Source organism: Acomys minous (genome assembly GCF_964271855.1).
Source record: "Acomys minous genome assembly, chromosome: 4".
Taxonomy (NCBI): domain Eukaryota; kingdom Metazoa; phylum Chordata; class Mammalia; order Rodentia; family Muridae; genus Acomys; species Acomys minous.
In genome coordinates, this window is record NC_140486.1 from 62,406,672 (window position 1) to 62,426,239 (window position 19,568).

At 38.1% G+C, this 19,568-nt stretch overlaps 1 protein-coding gene across 4 annotated transcripts in view; it reads left to right on the forward strand.

Moving 5' to 3' along the window:
• Nucleotides 1-19,568, forward strand: part of CCDC178 (coiled-coil domain containing 178) — a 321,895-nt gene that overhangs the window by 20,231 nt on the left and 282,096 nt on the right. For all 4 annotated transcript variants that reach the window (XM_084780437.1, XM_084780438.1, XM_084780435.1 and 1 more), the window contains 4 exons: nucleotides 2,243-2,302; nucleotides 3,866-3,961; nucleotides 12,507-12,646; nucleotides 16,385-16,407. In XM_084780437.1, the coding sequence (XP_084636563.1) occupies nucleotides 2,243-2,302; nucleotides 3,866-3,961; nucleotides 12,507-12,646; nucleotides 16,385-16,407 (319 nt within the window). The remainder of the gene's footprint in view (nucleotides 1-2,242; nucleotides 2,303-3,865; nucleotides 3,962-12,506; nucleotides 12,647-16,384; nucleotides 16,408-19,568) is intronic.

Here is a 19,568-nt window from a genome sequence, read left to right on the forward strand (position 1 = left end):
CATACATTTTAAAGCTGAAGGCAATAGTTTTACCAAGTAAAACACTGCATTTTACAATACAATAACATCTATATTAATTAAAATATTAATAATGAATATCTATTTCTATTAACTTTTATATTGCATATATTTCATAATACAGAGTGAAAGTATTATGAGATGCATTCACACTGGGATGTTCTTACCTTGCTGCTATTAGAAGACACACAAACTTTTAAAGGATGGGTCTTAGGGCTTGGGATATACCTGTAGCAGAGCTTGCTCAGCACTTGGTATGCCTTGAGTTTGACCTCCATCACTGAAGAAGAAAAAGAAAAAGAAAACAATACAATAGTGAGTTGAAGGCAAACTTCCCATTGATTTCTATCAAGTTGGCTCTACAATCAGGTTGATGATTTTCACGGAGTGGTACCCTGTGAGTAGGTCAACTGTTTTCTACGACAGCAGCTCTAGCACTCAGAAATGGGCTGCTATCAGCTTTCCAGATAAAAGTCTCCTGTTGAAAAAAAAGCCTAGATAATATGTTCTTGGAATGCATGTGAGGTGTGTATTTCCAAGATTCACCCTGCTCTCCTCACCCTGAGCCTCTCTCAAGGGAGACTGTAGATGTCACATGTGCAGTAAACTTTTAGAGGTCATTGAGTGCTGAGTCATTCTTTGATGCTTTGAAATGTTTTGGTTATTATCTGTCCAATTTGTGCCATAGATTATGTAGCTGAGATGCAGTGTACATCCTTAATAATTCTTGTTCCTGCCATCCTGATTATATGAAGCAAGTTTATTTACCTTTCTGTTTGTAGATCCCTTCCTGGTCTTCCTTTTGTCTCTCACAGTTGGCTCTAGCTTATTGGACTATGATAGTCAACACAATAATTTTATTTTATGTAATATTACAGTAATTTTATTTTATACAATATTTTATATAGTACAATATTATAAAAATTTATTAATTCTATGTTTTCAGATATTAAAATAATATTCTATGTATTTAATTTGTTAAGTATATGTTCTCTCATCTCTCAATTTTTAAACTTACTGAATCATTTTATATTCCTATAAAACATATGGTTAAATTTCATTTGATTATTTAAACAGAAAAATCCACTGCTTGTGATCTGAGCACATTTATAATTATGAAACAGTCTAGTGAGTTCTAATATATATATATATATATACAGGTAGAGCAACAATTATTTCCTGTCATTACTAGTATTGGTGGGAACTTGTCATTATGTTAATTGCTCCAATAGTAATGCATTTCTTTTCTCTTACTTAGAAGCTGTGAGCTTGATCCATATTATAAACAACACCCGCATCAGCTTGGGAGCTTTCCTCGCCCTTCCATTACATTTATTTAACACCTAATGTAGGGGAATGTCCATTTTATTACAAGCTCAGATTTACAAGGTATACCTGTTTTATGTATGCTTCCCACCTTTGTGATCAACACCATCATTTTTACAGTAGTACAACTAGAGTGTGCCTGTCAGAGCACATGCACGCAACCCATTTTCCCGTTAAACTCCCATGTGATTTACAGTGAGTTGAAAAGCTAACGTATTCAAAGCTAACTTGGCAATGTTAGTGAAGAACTTTCCAGTGATTTTTCACTGTGCGATGGCCATTTCCCATTGCCTTCAGCAGAGAAGGATGACAAAAACACTTTTTTCACAATTTTTAAAGGCTCATAGGATTTTTCCTTCAAACTTAAATGGAAGTTTTGCTGTACATATTTGTTGGCTTAATATGATGGAGATCCTCTTTTCTTTTAATTTTATTTTTGGAAACTTCATCCACCCATAAGCACTGTGTGTTCACACATGATGGCGAATCTTACTTGTCAGATTGTTTGAGCAGCTCCTGGGATATAAATAAAACCCATCTCTGGTTGTGTTTTAGGACACTTCCAGAGAGATTTACTAAAAAGAGAAGACCGGCAGTCAATATGGGCAACACAATCCCCTGAGCTAGGAACCTACATGGAGTTAAAAGGAAAAGGCATGATAGTCATCACAGCAGGCTGAGTCATCTCTACTCTCTGGCTACCTTCATGGGAGTTATTCTACCCCAGCATGCCTGCGCTCTTGGGATAGACTATGATGTTGAATCTCAGCAATCTTAACCTTTAGCTTAGATTTCTTTTTCCCGGTACAATTTTCTACCCTCACCTTTACCATTGGTACTACGGGACACAATAGTCGACCTGCAAAACTAACACTTCATTTTGTCTTGCATTTCATAGGTAAAACATGTCTTCAAATAAAGGCTCTCAGAGACAAGGCGAGGGCATTAACAATTGCAGGTATCACAAACACAAACAATTTCCATCTCTATGTTTTTCTGTAATTTATTTGTCTTTTTAAAAATTGTAAATAAGAAAATTTGTGTTTATATCCTTGTGTTTGTAATGTTTGTTAAGCAGGAGTGTTGTTTCTATTTTAAAATCTCATTATTATTGATAGGGTATGATGTGTGTCACTTATTTTAATATCTTTGTTATTTTGTGCAATGTGCACTTGAAGAATAGTGGGTACATCAATATGAATGTTTTCAGAAATGACTATGATAGAATATCATATATTTATTGAGAACTGAAATGCCTTATATATTGGATGACATTAATTTTTCTTATATTATACTTCAATTTCCCATTATAATAAGAAATATGTTAGTTTTACTAATATAAAGTGTTATTTTTTATTAAACTTCTCCATTATTACTAAATTTTCCTCCTTCAGCCTTTCATCTTTCCTTATCTGTTTCCTCTTTCCCTTTTCTTCAGGTGATGGATTCTGGGGTGAACTATAAAATAGCTGATGGTAGTCCATCTTTATCATGGGCTAATGGTTCGCCTCCCTCAGCTTCCCAAGTCTTGGGGTCACAAGTGTGTACCAGATGTGGCTTAGAATTATCTTTTCCTTTGTGAATTTCCTACCACTGAAATCATAAAATCCCCACAGTATTTTCTGTTGTTTCCTTTCTTCGGTACAGTGTCTAGATTCACTAATTTTGAGATAAATTTACTTGTCCTTTCTCAATGCTTAGTATTATACCATGCAAAGTGTGCAGAATGCTCTTCCTGAAATTAGCAATTTTTCTAACTTACATCCTGTGAGTAAATACCAATGTCCTGAAGTGATAATCTAATTCTGTTTAATAAAAACTTGAGGCTACAGTTGCTTATGTTATAGATCAATTTAAATTTATAATATATGTTCCCAAGTAAACAATGTACTGTTATCTTTATGAGTTTCTAGGTACTCTGGAGATTCTAAAGTGACATATAAGGCCCCCCTTCATCTACGTATCATCTTTTCAAAGGTGATCTGACTTAACAGCTTCGGCTTCTTGAAGTAGAGATTTTACTCCCATCCAAATTTATTTATTTATTTATTCATGCATTGGTTTTAAAAGGCAGAGTTTCTCTGTGTATCTATGGCTGACCTGGACACACGATGTAGACCAGGCTGGCTTTAAACTCACTGAGATCTGTCTGCCTCTGCTGAGATTACAGGTGTGCGCCACTGCACCCAGATAATATTTATTTCTTATTAATACAATAATACATGTATTTCTATTTAAAAATACCAGAAAGGACAGTTGCTACTTTTGGTTTGGACTAGTTTCCTCAGTACACAGTATCTAATGTATTTTCTTTTAATAACTTCCTGTTATGATGAATGACTTCTTAGGAGAGTTAAACAAATGGAGAAATTTCTACTGTGTCCCTTAACGTTTATAGTACAGCTGTAGTTTTCGAGGAGAGCAGTTTTACTATGTAACTTTAGACTTTTTTAATATTGTGTCACTTGTTTCAAATTGTATATGAAAAGCACACTGGAACGTTTGTGTTTGTTTTCTAAAGAAAATGCCAGACTGCGAGGGTTGTCAGAAGTAGAATTTGACAGCTCCAGTGATGCAGAAGAAATTCATTATGAAAGTAAAACAACAAATACAGAAGGTGAGAGCTGAATATAAATAGCACACCAAGCCCCGCTGCCTATGTTTGTGATCACCCACTCACTAGTTTGTGATGTCAGCACTCTGTTTTCACTAACAAATATGGAATAATCTCATCAGGCTACAGTAATAGGTAACAAGGGCATAATATTGTAATATAGTGCACAGTTGATGAATAGCTAATGATCAGTATTGATTGCACCATAGACTATAAGATTTGCTACATAATTTCAGAAGTGAATAATTTTTCACCCCTTTTGAATCCTGCTCATTACTTGCCAGCTGACAGGAAAGAAGCTTTTTAAAATCTGCTAGTCTACCTTGTGCCTGCAAAATCTAGAATCCAGACATTGTCTGGTAGTAAGAATCTGCACTTTATTTCTAAAAGTGTTTTTACTATTGTGTGTGGGAAGAGGCAAAAAGGGTGGATGCATTTTAATCTTTATGTTGGGGAACTTCTTCTCTGGGGATTTAACAATGTGACTATGCTATCATTAGTTACATTTTTTTCTGCCCAACACTAAACTTGAGTATAATATTATGGTCTTGACTTAGAGTTTATTTTGCATAATCACATTTACAGCAAAATTTGTTTTGAGTAGATTTTCCAAATATAGAACATATGATTTATGAACCAATCAAGACACTTGGCCTGTTCAACTTTTATTAATATTCAGAGGTATTTAAGAAATGGCCATCTCAAGAGAATTACAGCCTTGCAATTTAAATAAAAATGTGAGTAGATACAGCAATTTTACTCTTTGACAGAAATAACAGATAAACACATTATTAGCAGACTGACCCATGGCAGCAGACACCAAGTAAATATCACCAACAAGAAGTATCTCAGTGTTTTGCAGAAAGGCAATTTATGTGGTCTTCAGGCATTAAGATAAACATTAAATGATAAGAAGAGAGCTGAGTGAAGTATTAATGAATGCATCTGCCTGTTAAAAGTGAGGAGTCGACTTTTGCAAGCAGAACAGACGATAGGGAAAGTCATATAGGACGGAGTGGATACAAACAAGGAAAGACAGGTTTCAAATAAAGTGGCAACCATATTGGACCATGTCCCTTGGATGGGGAGACCTGGTGGCACTCAGAGGAAGGATAGCAGGCTACCAAGAAGAGACTTGATACCCTATGAGCATACACATGGGGAGGAGGTCCCCCTCAGTCACAGTCATAGGGGAAGGGAGTAGGGGGGGAAGCAGGAGGGAGGGAGGAATGGGAGGATACAAGGGATGGGCTAACTATTGAGATGTAATATGAATAAATTAATAAAAATAAAAAAAAAACAAAGTGGCAAATGTCCAAGCCACGCTCAAAAAATGCTCAAGACTATGAAATTATTTCTCAGCTTCTTGTCTGATGTTACATAGCCAAAACCTTTTCATGATTTGTCTGAGCAGACTAAACTCTAACTCCGGCGTACAATGTGGAAACCGATTACTGATTATCATGCTTATAAAGCCATTGACCTAGGAAGAATTAATGAAGCATCTAAAGGATTACCAAAGGTGAAAGACATCTGATACAGTTCATGAGAAAGTAGAGGACTCTATTAATATAATAAAGAGATTAAGTCTCATTGTTGGACCATCCCATATAGGGACAGACAGACTAGGTAGACACCAGGAGTTGAATGGCAAGTGGGAAGTTGGCCAGGCATGAATTTCCACTTGAGAGGCTGAGAAAGGGGGCATGCTGTGACTGTAAGTCCAGCTTAAGATACCTAATGCATCCTTCCTCAAAAATTCAGGGAGGTGGATTCAAAAGTGATTCAATTGTTTTAGCATTGGCTACGAGTAGAAAGAAGAAAAGTTAATTTTATAGATACAGAGTTTGCAAATGAGGTTGGAGCCTTCAAGTCGGCCTCTAGCTGACTTTCCTGGAATGCATACTTTAAAAACCAGGCAGATAAGAGACAAAGAACACCCAGAAATTTCTTTCTTGGAATGTAGTTAATATCTATAAACTTCTTCTTCATGGAGAAATGGGAAATATATTAAAGAAAGTAATAAAAAGAGAATATTTTACATTTAATTATTGTGTGTGGGAGGGTATGGAACACATGGCACAGCATGTATGTGGAGGTAAGAGGACAACATTTTGGTGTCAGATTAGTTCTTTCCCCCATGTGTGTTTCAAGGAGCAAATTCAGGTCATCAAGCCTAGTGACAAACACTTTTACCCACTGAGATGTCTCACTGGTCCCACCACAAGGGACCATTGCCTATAATATTTTGTGGAGATGTGTGGGCTTAAAAATTTTAAAAATGATACACACATTTAATTATGTCCCCAGAATACAAAGAGTGATTGGTTTTAAAAGTCAAATTTATTAAGATAAAATTTAAATACTGTAAAACCTACCCCTTTTAAGTATCTAGGTTAATGACTTTTGACAAATGTGTTTGTGTGTGTGTCCATTTAATTACCAGTGCAAATATGATGTGACAGATCTTTGTGTGAAAGATAAATAGGGAAACAGATAAATGTGACACAGCAAAATGTGACCTGACCACCTCGATAGAGGAAAATAAAAAGTAGAACCAGTTCACTCCAAGTCTAAAGAGTCAGAGATTTCTCATGGATAGGAGATGGATCTGAACATGTTTACAGAAGTCACAATTTGAAGAAGGGATTTGGCAGGCATAAGAATATTTTTGGTGCTCCTATAAACTGCTCATTTGAAAAGAAACACAAAGTCACAACAACTTCAGTATTGAATATGAGCTCCAGGTAAGTATTCAGGCCAAGTTGTCAAAAGACTTGTGATTGCTTGAATGAAGGAAAAGGTGGTTATTTTGAAACATGAGATTTTAAGACTCCTTTTTTTTTTTTTACTTTTTTCCTCCTTTATTAATTTATTCTTGTTACATCTCAATGGTTATCCCATCCCTTGTATCCTCTCATTCTTCCCTCCCTCCCATTTTCCCCTTACTCCCCTCCCCTATGACTGTTCCTGAGGGGGACCTCCTCCCCCTGTATATGTTCATAGGGTATCAAGTCTCTTCTTGGTAACCTGCTGTCCTTCCTCTGAGTGCCACCAGGCCTCCCCCTCCAGGGGACATGGTCAAAGGTGAGGCACCAGAGTATGTGAGAAAGTAATATCCCACTCTCTACTCTACTGTGGAGAGTGTTCTGTCCATTGGCTAGATCTGGGTAGGGGTTTAAGGTTTACCGCCTGTATTGTCCTTGGCTGGTGCCTTAGTTTGAGCGGGACCCCTGGGCCCAAATCTGTCTATCATAATGTTCTACTTGTAGGCTTCTAGGACCCTCTGGATCCTTCTACTTTGCCATTCTCCTATGCTTCTCTCATCTAGAGTCCCAATAGAATGCCCTCCCCTCTGTCTCAGTTTCCTGGTAAGTGAAGGCTTTCATGGGACATGCCCTTTGGGCTAATATGCAGATATAAGTGAGTATATACCATTTGAGTCTTTCTGCTTCTGGGTTAACTCACTCATTATGATCATTTCTAGCTCAATCCATTTATCCACAAATTTCGGGAATTCCTTGATTTTAATAGCTGAATAGTATTCCATAGTGTATATGTACCACAGTTTCTTTATGTCTATGTGTAAAAAAATGCAACTGGACTCCTATTTGTCACCTTGCACAAAACTCAAATCCAAGTGGATTAAAGACCTCAACATAAAACCAGAGACACTAAGTCACTTAGAAGAAAAAGTGGGGAAGAGCCTGGAACATATTGGCACAGGAGACAACTTCCTGAACAGAACACCAACAGCCCAGACATTAATGTCAACAATTAATAAATGGGACCTCATGAGGCTGAGAAGCTTTTGTAAGGCAGGAGACACTGTCAAGAGAACAAAGCGACAGCCTACAGACTGGGAAAAGATCTTCACCAACCCTACATCTGACAAAGGTCTAATATCCAAAATATCCAAAATCAAGAAATTAAACACCACCAAACCAAATAACCCAATTGAGAAATGGGGCTTGGAACTAAACAGAGAATTCTCAACAGAGGAATATCAAATGGCTGAGAAACACTTAAAGAAATGCTCAACCTCCTTAATCATCAGGGAAATGCAAATCAAAACAACTCTGAGATTCCATCTTACACCCATCAGAATGGCTAAGATCAAAAATTCAAGCGACACCACATGCTGGCGAGGATGTGGGGAGAGAGGAACACTCCTTCATTGCTGGTGGGAATGCAAACTAGTACAACCACTTTGGAAATCTATCTGGTGCTATCTCAGAAAACTGGGAATAGGGCTTCCTCAAGACCCAGCTATTCCACTCCTTGGAATATACCCAGAAGATGCTCCAGCACACAAGAAAATTTGCTCAACCATGTTCATAGCAGCCTTATTCATAATAGCCAGAACATGAAAACAGCCTAAGTGTCCCTCAATAGAAGAATGGATAAAAAAAACTGTGGTACATATACACTATGGAATACTATTCAGCTATTAAAATCAAGGAATTCCCGAAATTTGTGGAAATGGATTGAGCTAGAAATGATCATAATGAGTGAGTTAACCCAGAAGCAGAAAGACTCAAATGGTATATACTCACTTATATCTGCATATTAGCCCAAGGGGCATGTCCCACGAAAGCCTTCACTTACCAGGAAACTGAGACAGAGGGGAGGACATTCTATTGGGACTCTAGATGAGAGAATCATGGGAGAATGGCAAAGTAGAAGAATCCAGAGGGTCCTAGAAGCCTACAAGTAGAACATTATGATAGGCAGATTTGGGCCCAGGGGTCCCGCTCAAACTAAGGCACCAGCCAAGGACAATACAGGCGGTAAACCTTAAACCCCTACCCAGATCTAGCCAATGGACAGAATACTCTCCACAGTAGAGTGGAGAGTGGGATATTACTTTCTCACATACTCTGATTTTAAGACTCCTAAAGGTGACCAGGGTAAGCAAACATCAGGGGGACATCTGTGCTTCGGAGGAGGTTGGATCTGTGTCCTTAGTGAGCTCCAGCGCTGAAGGCTGGGCATAGTGCTCTACCATCCAGCACCAGTTACCCCAGAATGATGAGGTTCTATGCAGATGTGGCACCACTCTCACTGCAAAGGATGTTTTATTCCCTGCACCATAAACGATAGTTTGTTTCTCATAGAAGATGGAAGATCAGTCTACAACAATTTAATGCCATACTATTTCATCTTCCTTACTTTACTACATTGAAATCATACTTTGGAAGAAAATGAAGATGTGAAAAAAATGAGACAGTGTGAAAAAATGCCAAGCTAAGTTTTTCCTAAGATATAAAATGATAATAATCAGTGTGGTGGACACAAAGGAAACACACACAACAAGCATATGGGAAACGGCGATAAAATCTGGAATTATCAGGAATGTGGTGAATACATCATGTGAGAATCAATTCACAGAGAATGAGGAGATGTTTGTTTACAAACTCGGTGTCCCTTGACCATAGTTAGGTCTTATCTCAGATAAGAAGGTTGCAGAAGACCAGGTGACCTCACTCTCATTTATGGAGAGGAAAAATCTTATTCGTTGGACAATGACTCTGAGCAAGAAAATTGTAGTTAAGGGCCAGGAATGGTGGCTGTCTATAATTACACTCAGAGGGAGTTGAGGCTGAAGAGTCACTATAAGTTCACTCTAGTGTGGGCTATATATTAAAAATATATATCAATGAAGACAGACAACAAATGGATGGAGTTGGAGACATGTTCATAACCAGTGGGAACATGGCCTGAGCTTACCTCCTAAGCATCTTCACTACTTCACTACTCTCCAGAGTCTCCATAAGATGGGGAAACATCAGATTATACTGCACTAAAATTATTAATTCATCTTACTTTGGAATGTTAGGTGGAAAAATCTTACCAGCCCAATTAATGATACCTGGAAGTTAGTTAGATTTTTAATAAATGCCCAGGCAGAGAAAATAGATGCACATGGACCTATATGTAGCCCAGAGACCCTTGCATTGTAGCCTAGTGCTTCTTAGGCACTAGACAATAAAAAAGGGGGGAAGTAATAAAATACACCAAGCACACACTAGTTAAAAACAGCCACAACAGCTGAATTCTGGGCCTACTCTGTCCTGCATATGATGCCATGGTTTTTCCAGATTTTGACAACAATTTAATGGCATACTATTTCATCTTCCTTACCTTACTACAATGGAATCTTAAACCCACTTCATTAGAGTGCGATAGAAATTTATTAGTATTCACAAATGAGGCTGAGCATGGTACAGTAAAGAAAGACTTGGAAAGAATCATTCTGATACTCATTTTCCTGGCACTGAATGAAGCCAAGCGAGTGTTTTGAGTGTAATAGCAACTGCCTGCTTGCTAACTGTCTATCAAAACCATCTCCCGTCTAGAAAGGACAACATGGCTTTAACAAGATGTTTGGAAAGAAGATCAATATGTCCTTTTCAATTTGTATCAGCTTGTATATGGCCCTTTGACTATCACAGAGCTGAACATATGTGTTTGCGTATGAATTTAAAAAGGAAAACATGGGCTGTACCACACAAATAAACACAAAGAGTATCAATGTTTAGAGTGTGCTCAAATCCAGTGAAAAAACACAAGAGTAGCAACACTGATAAATCTGAAAGAAAACCCAAATATTAAAAAACAGGCAATATGTGAGTTGTTTGAAATGTCTAGAAAAATACAATTTAGGAATGCTTCTCTTTTTATCATTATAATTTAAAAATATTAAGGCAGCCCTCATAGTGTAGCTTATAGGCAAGGAAATGTTCAAACTCATCTCTCCCACCACAGCTCTCTGCACTGGTGCTGGGCATCTTCTTTAATCCTGAATCATCTATGAAGTCGAAACAGCATTCTGAATTCATAAAATGGATGTGCGTATTGAATAAAACGTGGTATCAGAAGTGCTTAGCTTGGCCTCATGCTTGCTGTACACTTTCTATACTCAAAAGTGTTAGCCAGTGTGCACTATAAAACTCCCAGTGAATGTTAGCAATATATACACATAATCAAAATCCCTGGGAAGACTGGACAATTTTATGTAATAATGGCCAGATGTGTCTTTTATTAAGACAGAGTTTGTGGAAGAGACTATTATAAGATTTCATTGAACATATTTAAATATACACAATCTAGATTTAAGTGTGTGTGTGTGTGTGTGTGTGTGTGTGTGTGTGTGTGTGTTGGGGAGGAAGAGAATCAGTTGAAGATAAAAACGGACAAGAGAAGTTAAGAGGACAGTGACTATGAATTTAATACAATAATACGTGAAAAGTCACAACAGAACCCCATTTTGTATGTTTTAAATACATAAAATACTAACGTTGTAAAGACTGCAGATGAGGCAAAGATAACGAGAATCATCACCAACTCCATCTGGCAGCAGTAAAACAAAGGGCAATGACACTGGCATCAGTTCCTTCTTCTCCAAAGTGAACTGATGTGGGGGTACCACAGTGCTGTCATTGACACCACCCACGCATCGTCTGTCCCGTGCATGACTAGTAATTGCTGCCATAGTGCACCCAGTGAGGGCCTCACTTTGGAGAAGTTTCATGAGCATCTTTGCTGCACTTCTGCAACCTTCAGACCGTTTGGAACATGGCAGGCTTAGGATCACTGAGGCACACCAGCACGAGCGGGTTTTATGAGGAGTGGAGCCTGAATGATGGAGTGAGAACATCAGTCATTCTTTGCACAAGACTCCAATCTTCAGAAACAGAAGCCAGAATATGAGGGTACAATGAGGAAGGAGATCTGCCTTTATTTACTTATTTTTCCACAGGAACATCTCACACTGGGTTCCAGGAAGGAGTTCTTCAGTGTATAGGGAGGGCCGCTAGTCACATGGGAAGATGTGAGATCTCCGGGAGGGGCAAATTCAACATATGTCTTTCAGGCTATTTTAACATGTGATTTAGGATTAATTTTAGGAATGAAAACTTTTTTTCTGTTGTTTTAAATTTCTTATATCAACGGTTAGTCCACAGTGCTGTGGATTGTATTCACTTCTTTTGTGTATGTATAAGTTCTGTGTGCTAATGTGTGTGTGCACACATATGTGTATGTGCGTGCACATGTGTATAATTGAGTGTGGAGGGCCATGGCTGATACTAGGTGTCTTCTTTGCTCACGTTCCACCGTGTTTCTCAAGCCTGGCTCTCTCCCTAAACCCAGAGTTTACAGGTTACAACTGGTCTAGCTAGGCAGCTCTTTTCTCCAGCTCCCCAAACTCTGCCTTCCATGCCTGGGGCTTCCCTGCAGCTGTCACACTCGCCCAACGTTTACATGGGTTTTGGGGATCCAAACCCAGATTTCCATGCTGCTGGGGCCATCTTCCCATTTCATGTGGGCTTATCTGGTTCACTTCAATTTGCTATATTTTTATCCACTTATCCTAAGAGATTATTTTATTTGAACCATTAAAGCTTGAAATACCGTTCAGCATTTTAACACATTGATTAGATATTTTGAGTCCCGAGACAAATATACAGGAGCGCCGCTGCATGTCTCAAACCATGTGTTGTTCTGTCCCGACCCCTGACTTCTCCCACTGTCTGCAACCCTGTAGAGGTGAATAAAGGCATCTACTTCAGCTACCCGAGCCGGCGACACAGCTGTGCTTTGGTCAACATCCCTTCACCATGCGTCAGCAAAATGATCGCCCACATTGAAGATGTGGAATCCAAGATACAGGAACATTTGAAACAAGTGAGTGGCTTATTTAACTACTGTGGATAAATTCTATAAACACTAAGGCGTTGCTATGTAAGGACGATAGGGAATTATTTTAATCATTTCTATAAAATTCAGAATTTTAGCTCAGATGATTACTTTACTTGTCTAGACATGGTTTTTGAAAGTCTTACTTCAGAGGGTGCAATGACCTCATTAAACAGATTTTCCCCCCTATCTGTGTATTCCTTAACATAAACCATAATGCTAAGCTGTCATTTCCATCACCCAATATGACTAAAAGCCAAACATAATTCACATCTTAGAGTGGGAGGCACCAAACTGATTAAGTGATAAGTAAGTTTGTAGTCTAAAAGGTCAGTTTGCCATTTTCTTACTGCTAAATAAGTACACTAGGTTTGTGGATGAAGATGTAATGGCTCTTTCTTGGTCATGTTAACCTGTCAAATTCTAAAAAGAATTCATATTGAATTCTCTGCAATTTGTGATCGTTTCACTTAGGAATGGCTTATTGAAAAAAATCAAAAACTTCTCCTACCTGTTACTAAGATAGCACTCTGAAAAACTAACACAGTGTTCAGACGGAGGAGTGGACTTGCCACACATCTGTCCTCTTTCTGTTACTTTATTTTGGCCCCTGGATCTGACCTAGAGAATTTTCTGCTGTAGGCAGCCATCTCTTTTGAGAGGCATTAGATCAATGGTTAAGATCCCAGGCTTTGAAGAGACATGCTGTATGACCATAGGAAGGTATGAGGAGACCCTGACAGCATGTTAGGTCAAGTGACAGAATAAGAAGGACCATAGTGCACACACATGAGCTATTACTGTGAATATTGATATACATTATGATTGAATAAGATTGTTCAGTGTTATCCTCTGACAGCACCTGTTTTCCTATATACCTCCAAACTTAGTACAGTTGCATATCACATAGCAGGTGAGTCCCTGGGTGTGTAATCATACATAAAGAAAGAGAACAGAATGATGTCTATCGATGGCCAGATCTATCGATGGGGTGTGCTACCTAATCCATACACATTCTACTTCTCAACTATGCATGCTATTTTAAACAATAAAAACAGAGCTGTAGATGCCTTGACACACAATTAGGATGGGTACTGTGTATTGAAATCCTCATGTAAACCACAGCAGGTATTTTTCTGTAGTATATCTCTTACATGAATAGAATTACCGTTGCATGTTCTTGTGAAGTGACACAGTGTAAAATATAATATAAAATAATTCAGCATCTTGTTTAACCAAAAAAAAATGTATCTGTTGTCATCCTGTGACAGAATACTAACCGAAAAGCACCATCAGAATGATTTACTTTGGCTCACAGATTGAAAGATATACCTCATGATGGCGGCGTAGACAAAGCATCAGTCAGAGCGCACCACAGTGGCAGGAGAGTGCAGCTAGGACCCTAGATTATTTCTTCACATATTGGCAAAATAGGAAGCAGAGACCCAGTAGAAAGTGTGACTGGCTCTACTTCCTAAAGGCACCATTGACTGTGGATTCAAACACACTAAGCTGGTCAGGGACATTTTAAGTTCAAGCCATAATGACCTTGGAAAGAAATATCTTCACAATGGATGTTTGATTATGTTTTCTGTATATTTTATTTCTCTGAAGAGTAGGAACCATGACAAATAATATGAAAAGAAATCACAGATAACTTTCCATACAAGTAAATAATTATCTTTCTCTTCCACTTTGCTGTCCTAGGTTACCTAAGGACCTAAGATAACCTAAGATATCCTAAGGTTATCTTACTTAGTTTAAAATGAATTTTATTGAGTTTAAAAAATTCTCTTTCTTTAATTCAAATTATGACTTTAAAGCATGTTATAAAATATATAGAAAACATCTAAAATGTTGATATAATGCTGCCCAAAGAGAATAATAACAATATTATCAATAAGCTGACAATAGACTATCTTGATGAGACCTGATAGGCAGAGGCCAGACAGTGAGGGAGGAGGGTCCCCTCCTATCAGAGGTTCTAGGGAAGCAGAATAGGATGGAAGGTGGAGGGAGGGCGAGAACAGGAATATAAGAGCAAGGGGATAGCAATCAGGTTGTAACTTGACAAATTTATAATGAATAAAAATTTAAAAATTGTCCATATCTGTTTATTAATCACTTTCAATGACCTCAGCATCCTATGTTCCTTAAGATCACATAGTCATTGCAGAGTCAGCCTCCAGGACAGGTGTGTCTGATAGCTGAACACCTCCTCTTAATGCTGTATGGTCACATCTATCCCTGACAGTCTGCCAGCAAAGAGGTTACAAAACAGGAATGTGGAAGTGCTCCAATTTTAACTGGAAGATTTTTCATTGTTTATGATGTTCTTTAACCCTGAAGCTTCACATTTATTGACTGGTTCTCTACTAACTCTTGGAGCCTTGAGTTCTCTCATTCTGTTCTTGTCTTTACTTAAAGCCTGTGTCTTCAAAACCTGATATAGATATTGTTTCCTTTCACTCATTGCCATCTGCCTTAATCCATCTCTTAGAATCTATACTGACTGCTACACGTGCTTGCATGTATTTTTCTATTCTACCATCCTTCTGAAATGACAAAATGCAAACTGTGAATCTCTGTGGTGTCTCCCAGATTCACACCTAGACCTGGAATGCTGAAGAGTACAGCAGGGCTTTCTTGAATAGTCCACTTTATAATAATCTACTTGTAATGACCAAAGTCAACCCTGATGGTGTCTTTAAGGGTATTCTGAAATTATTCTGGTTGTCGATCAGAACTTCCCATAGTAATCTATGCTTGTAACTCCAGTGCTCCTCTCTGTACAAAAGCTCATGTCTCTTCCTTCACCTCAAACTGCTGTCATCTCACCCAAAGACACCGTTGAATATGAAGAACATCAGTTCTTACCCCCTAGAGAAGCTTCTCTCCCAGCTTTGGCCACACCCTCTGTGGATGTCATCATCTCTTCTGCAAGGATGCTTTCTGTCAGTTCTGTCTTCTCCTCATGCAATCCTCAAAGTTCCCTTCTCAAGTCAATACTGTTTCCATTTGAAATAAAAAATCCTATTGTTCTATTTTTGTTTTGAATGAGTCTTACTATGTACTCCTCAGTGGCCTGGAATATGTTACTTATACCAGGCTGTCCTTGGAGTCACAGAATTCTGCCTGCCTCTACATTCTTAGTGCTGGGATTAAAATTGTGTACCATAGCACCCAGCCATCTTTGTAAAGAACATTACAATCCTATACTTAGGTATTTATTTTTTATCTTCCCATTCTGAAAGTTAGCATCCTATCATATCTCCAGTCGCTCACCCACCCCTCGGTGATGCACACGTTTTTGCAATCTGAATTTATTCCATATTTTTATAGGTTTTGTGTTTAGCATGCTTTAGCAGCACATTAAGACTCACTAACTGCACCTATAACTGTGTGGCAAGTATTTTGGGGATAAGAAGCATTTAAATGGTTAAGGTTTGGAAGTACATGGGTTTTAAAATGTGGAAAAATCTTGTAATAATGAAAAGAAGTGGGATTGATGTATATATGTATATACACATACATGCATATATGTGTATATATAATATATGCACAAATTTCATGAAACAACGGAAAGTATAATATTACCAATTATATGAAACAAAGAACTAAATTTTATCAGTGAGTTTAAATTTCAGTGGATTTTAAGTGAAATTTACCAATTGTTTTTTTGATATGTTAACATTTTCATATTATTGCACTCTTTTGTTTTGACAGTTTGCAGCTTCTTTTGAAGAATGGTAAGTAACTGTAATGATTTCTTCATTTTCTCTAAGATGTCGAACTTTCAGTTGTACACAGGTCACAAATTTTATTTCAGAATGGGTGGAAAACTGAACTATTTTCCATGTTAGATATTAAAATATGAAGGAACTGGAGGAGTTGTTGAGGAGAGAGGGATGGGTGAGATAGAGTACTCATGTGAGAACGAACGCTGTCAGATATCTAGAATCTAGCAAAAAGTTGGCATCAACCGTGGAGAAAACCATTAACGGAGCAGCCCACTGAGCTAGAACATCAAGGCAGTTGACAGCGCCGGTTTTCCCTTCTCCTGTGTCAGCGGCACCCACGAGAGTGTCCCATATTTGTGCTGTGAATTTCTAGTGCCAGAGGAAATGAAGTTTTATTTCCAAAAGTTTCCGCTTGGAGGTTTTGGCCTGCCTGACTAGTTCCTATCGCAGCTCTTGCAGGGCTTCCGGGCAGTGTATACTATGCTCATGCTCGCTACAGCTGCCTGTGGCGACGGATAATAACTGGAGCAAGCCACAGATAGATCAAAATGCCTGGGAAGAAAGGGGTTGGGGGAAATGGATGTGATATACAGAATGAGGTTTTCCAAAACTTTTAAAGTCAGGGATTCCAGAAATAGGCAGATGTGAAGGTTAGAAATGTGCTCAGAATAACTGGTGATGCGCTCATCTTTCCTTTCTGGCTGAACTGTGTATGCCGTGGGCAGGAACCTTAGGCAGAGACAAGGTTGTAATGAGGCTGGACAAATACGACACGGTTCTAGAGAACAGAGCCAGTTTGCTGAGTTGGACAGTTCTGTTCTATTCTGTTTCCCTTCCCTTCCCTTCTCTTCCCTCCCTTGCCCTCCCCTCTCCTCCCTTGCCCTCCCCTCCACTTCCCTTCCCTTCCCTTCCCTTCCCTTCCCTTCCCTTCCCTTCCCTTCCCTTCCCTTCCCTTCCCTTCCCTTCCCTTCCCTTCCCTTCCCTTGCTTTGCCTTCCCTTGCCTTCTCTTCCCTCCCCTGCCCTCCCCTTTCCTCCCTTGCCCTCCCCTCCACTTCCCTTCCACTTCCCCTCCCCTCCCTTTCCCTTTCTTTCCTTTTCATAACTGACACGAAGCCATAGCTCATCAGTGAGGCAGAGAAGTAGATTTGAAAAGTGCACATGATACTTGACCAAATGTTTAGATGAATCAACAACAATCAAGAACCAATCCACTCCTGAGTAACTTGATATCTATTTCATGTTAAAATACTTAAAATGGTCACCTCTCTATGAAACTTATGATGCTTTAAAGAAAAATAAATACACTTTCTCTCTCAAAACCAAAGAAAAACATTAACAAACTATCTTTGAGAAAACCCAGAGTTTGGACTTATTAAACAACAAAAAAATTAGTATCAATTGTTTTAAATATCTTCAATGAGACAGAGGGAGGCAGTAACAATAAGTTATGCATATCAGAATGATAATGACTCAAAAATAAAGAATATTGATAAAAAGGAAATTATGAAAGACTAACTAGAAAGAAATTTGAGGATAAGATGTAAAATAATTGAAATTGTAATCTTCACTGAGCTGTCTAGGGCAGATTTGAAGAGAGGGAGCCATCAGGAAACTTGATAGGTCGTCAGGGTCTGAGCAGTGAACACAAAGGATAAAGAATAGCAAAGGCACCACATAAACCTAAACACGGAAAACACACTGTAAGTCCATGCTACTGATGCACACACGAGTGTGAGGGAAGAGACATAGACAGGAAAAAGAATCTTGAGGGGCAAACTTCTTTCTGAAATGTTTCTATACTTGTCAAAATACATATACCTATACTTTATTAAACTCAGTGAGATTCAAATAAATCAATTCAAAGAGATTGACACCAAAAGCCATATTAGTCAACTTAAAGAAAGACCATTAAACATTAAGGAAGGAGGAATTGGCCAGGTATAAGAAACACTCCATCAGTTGGACAGTCCTCTTGTCACCTGACCCTTTGGAAGCCTGAACACTTCTGAAGAAATCTCACACAAGTCTATGCCATCCAAGATTTCTCCAGTTTTATAAAAGCGTCTTTAAGTAAGAAGAAAATTAGACATCTCAAAAAAAAATTAAGCTGAAAGGTATGCTTCAGTAATAGACCCACCCCCTGAGAAATAATTCAGGTCTTTTTGGGGCTGAAACAAAAAGATAGTAGATAGTTTAACTGAAGGCCATGTTAAGAAATAAGGAAAAATGATAAAGGCTACAAAGGTACATATAAGATTCAGTATAACCTTGGATTCATAGCTGCTTTCCTATATTATTTAAAGGACAAGTGAATAAAACCCAGCATTATAGATGTATGGTACTGATCAAACAATACATAAATGCACTATTTGTAGTAATGAAATATGATGGAGGTCAAAGATGAAATGAAACATACTAGAGCAGTTTGATACTGTTTAAATAACAAGACCCTTTTCATTATCATATAAGTTGAATTTTGTTAAATGTTAAATGTCACCTCACTGACAGTGACTAAACAAATCCTTAAAATTACACCAGAATAATTGAAAAACACAAAAACAACACATAAAATAGGCATAAAATAAGACAGTTATATAGGAACTAATACAAATATTAGTACTATAGAAAACAGCTGTAAAATTGTAGAAGTGAATCTTTTGTTGTGAGTAGTTGACTTCTATGAAAATAGATTAAACCTTCTAATTAACAGATGAAAGTGGTGGAATGGATAAAATCACGTGATCCTGTTAATTTCTAGAACTATACAGGCTACCATAGCTGAGTCAAAAAAAGAAAGGAAATCTGACTGATACATGAGACTTAAGGGGAGAGATAGTACCAGTAATCAAAAGCCTTTAGTCAGAACATAGCAGTAAAATGATTCCTAGTGAAATATTGCTATACACATAGATCAGTGCCTTGCTCAAGTATGATCAGCTGAGTTTCTTGGAGTAAGTAAGATTCGACACAGAGACTCACAATTGGACAATGTGCTGGAAGTCAGAGTATTTTGGGGCATTAAATCCTAAGTGGAATTTCTTCCTCAAAGCCCTCTCAAGGTTCAAGGATCTATGGATAAAAGGAAGCAGAAAGATTGTAGGAAGCAGAATGTATAGTGGTCTAAGGAAACAGTGTCTTCTAGACACAATGGGCCTGATGCACATATGAG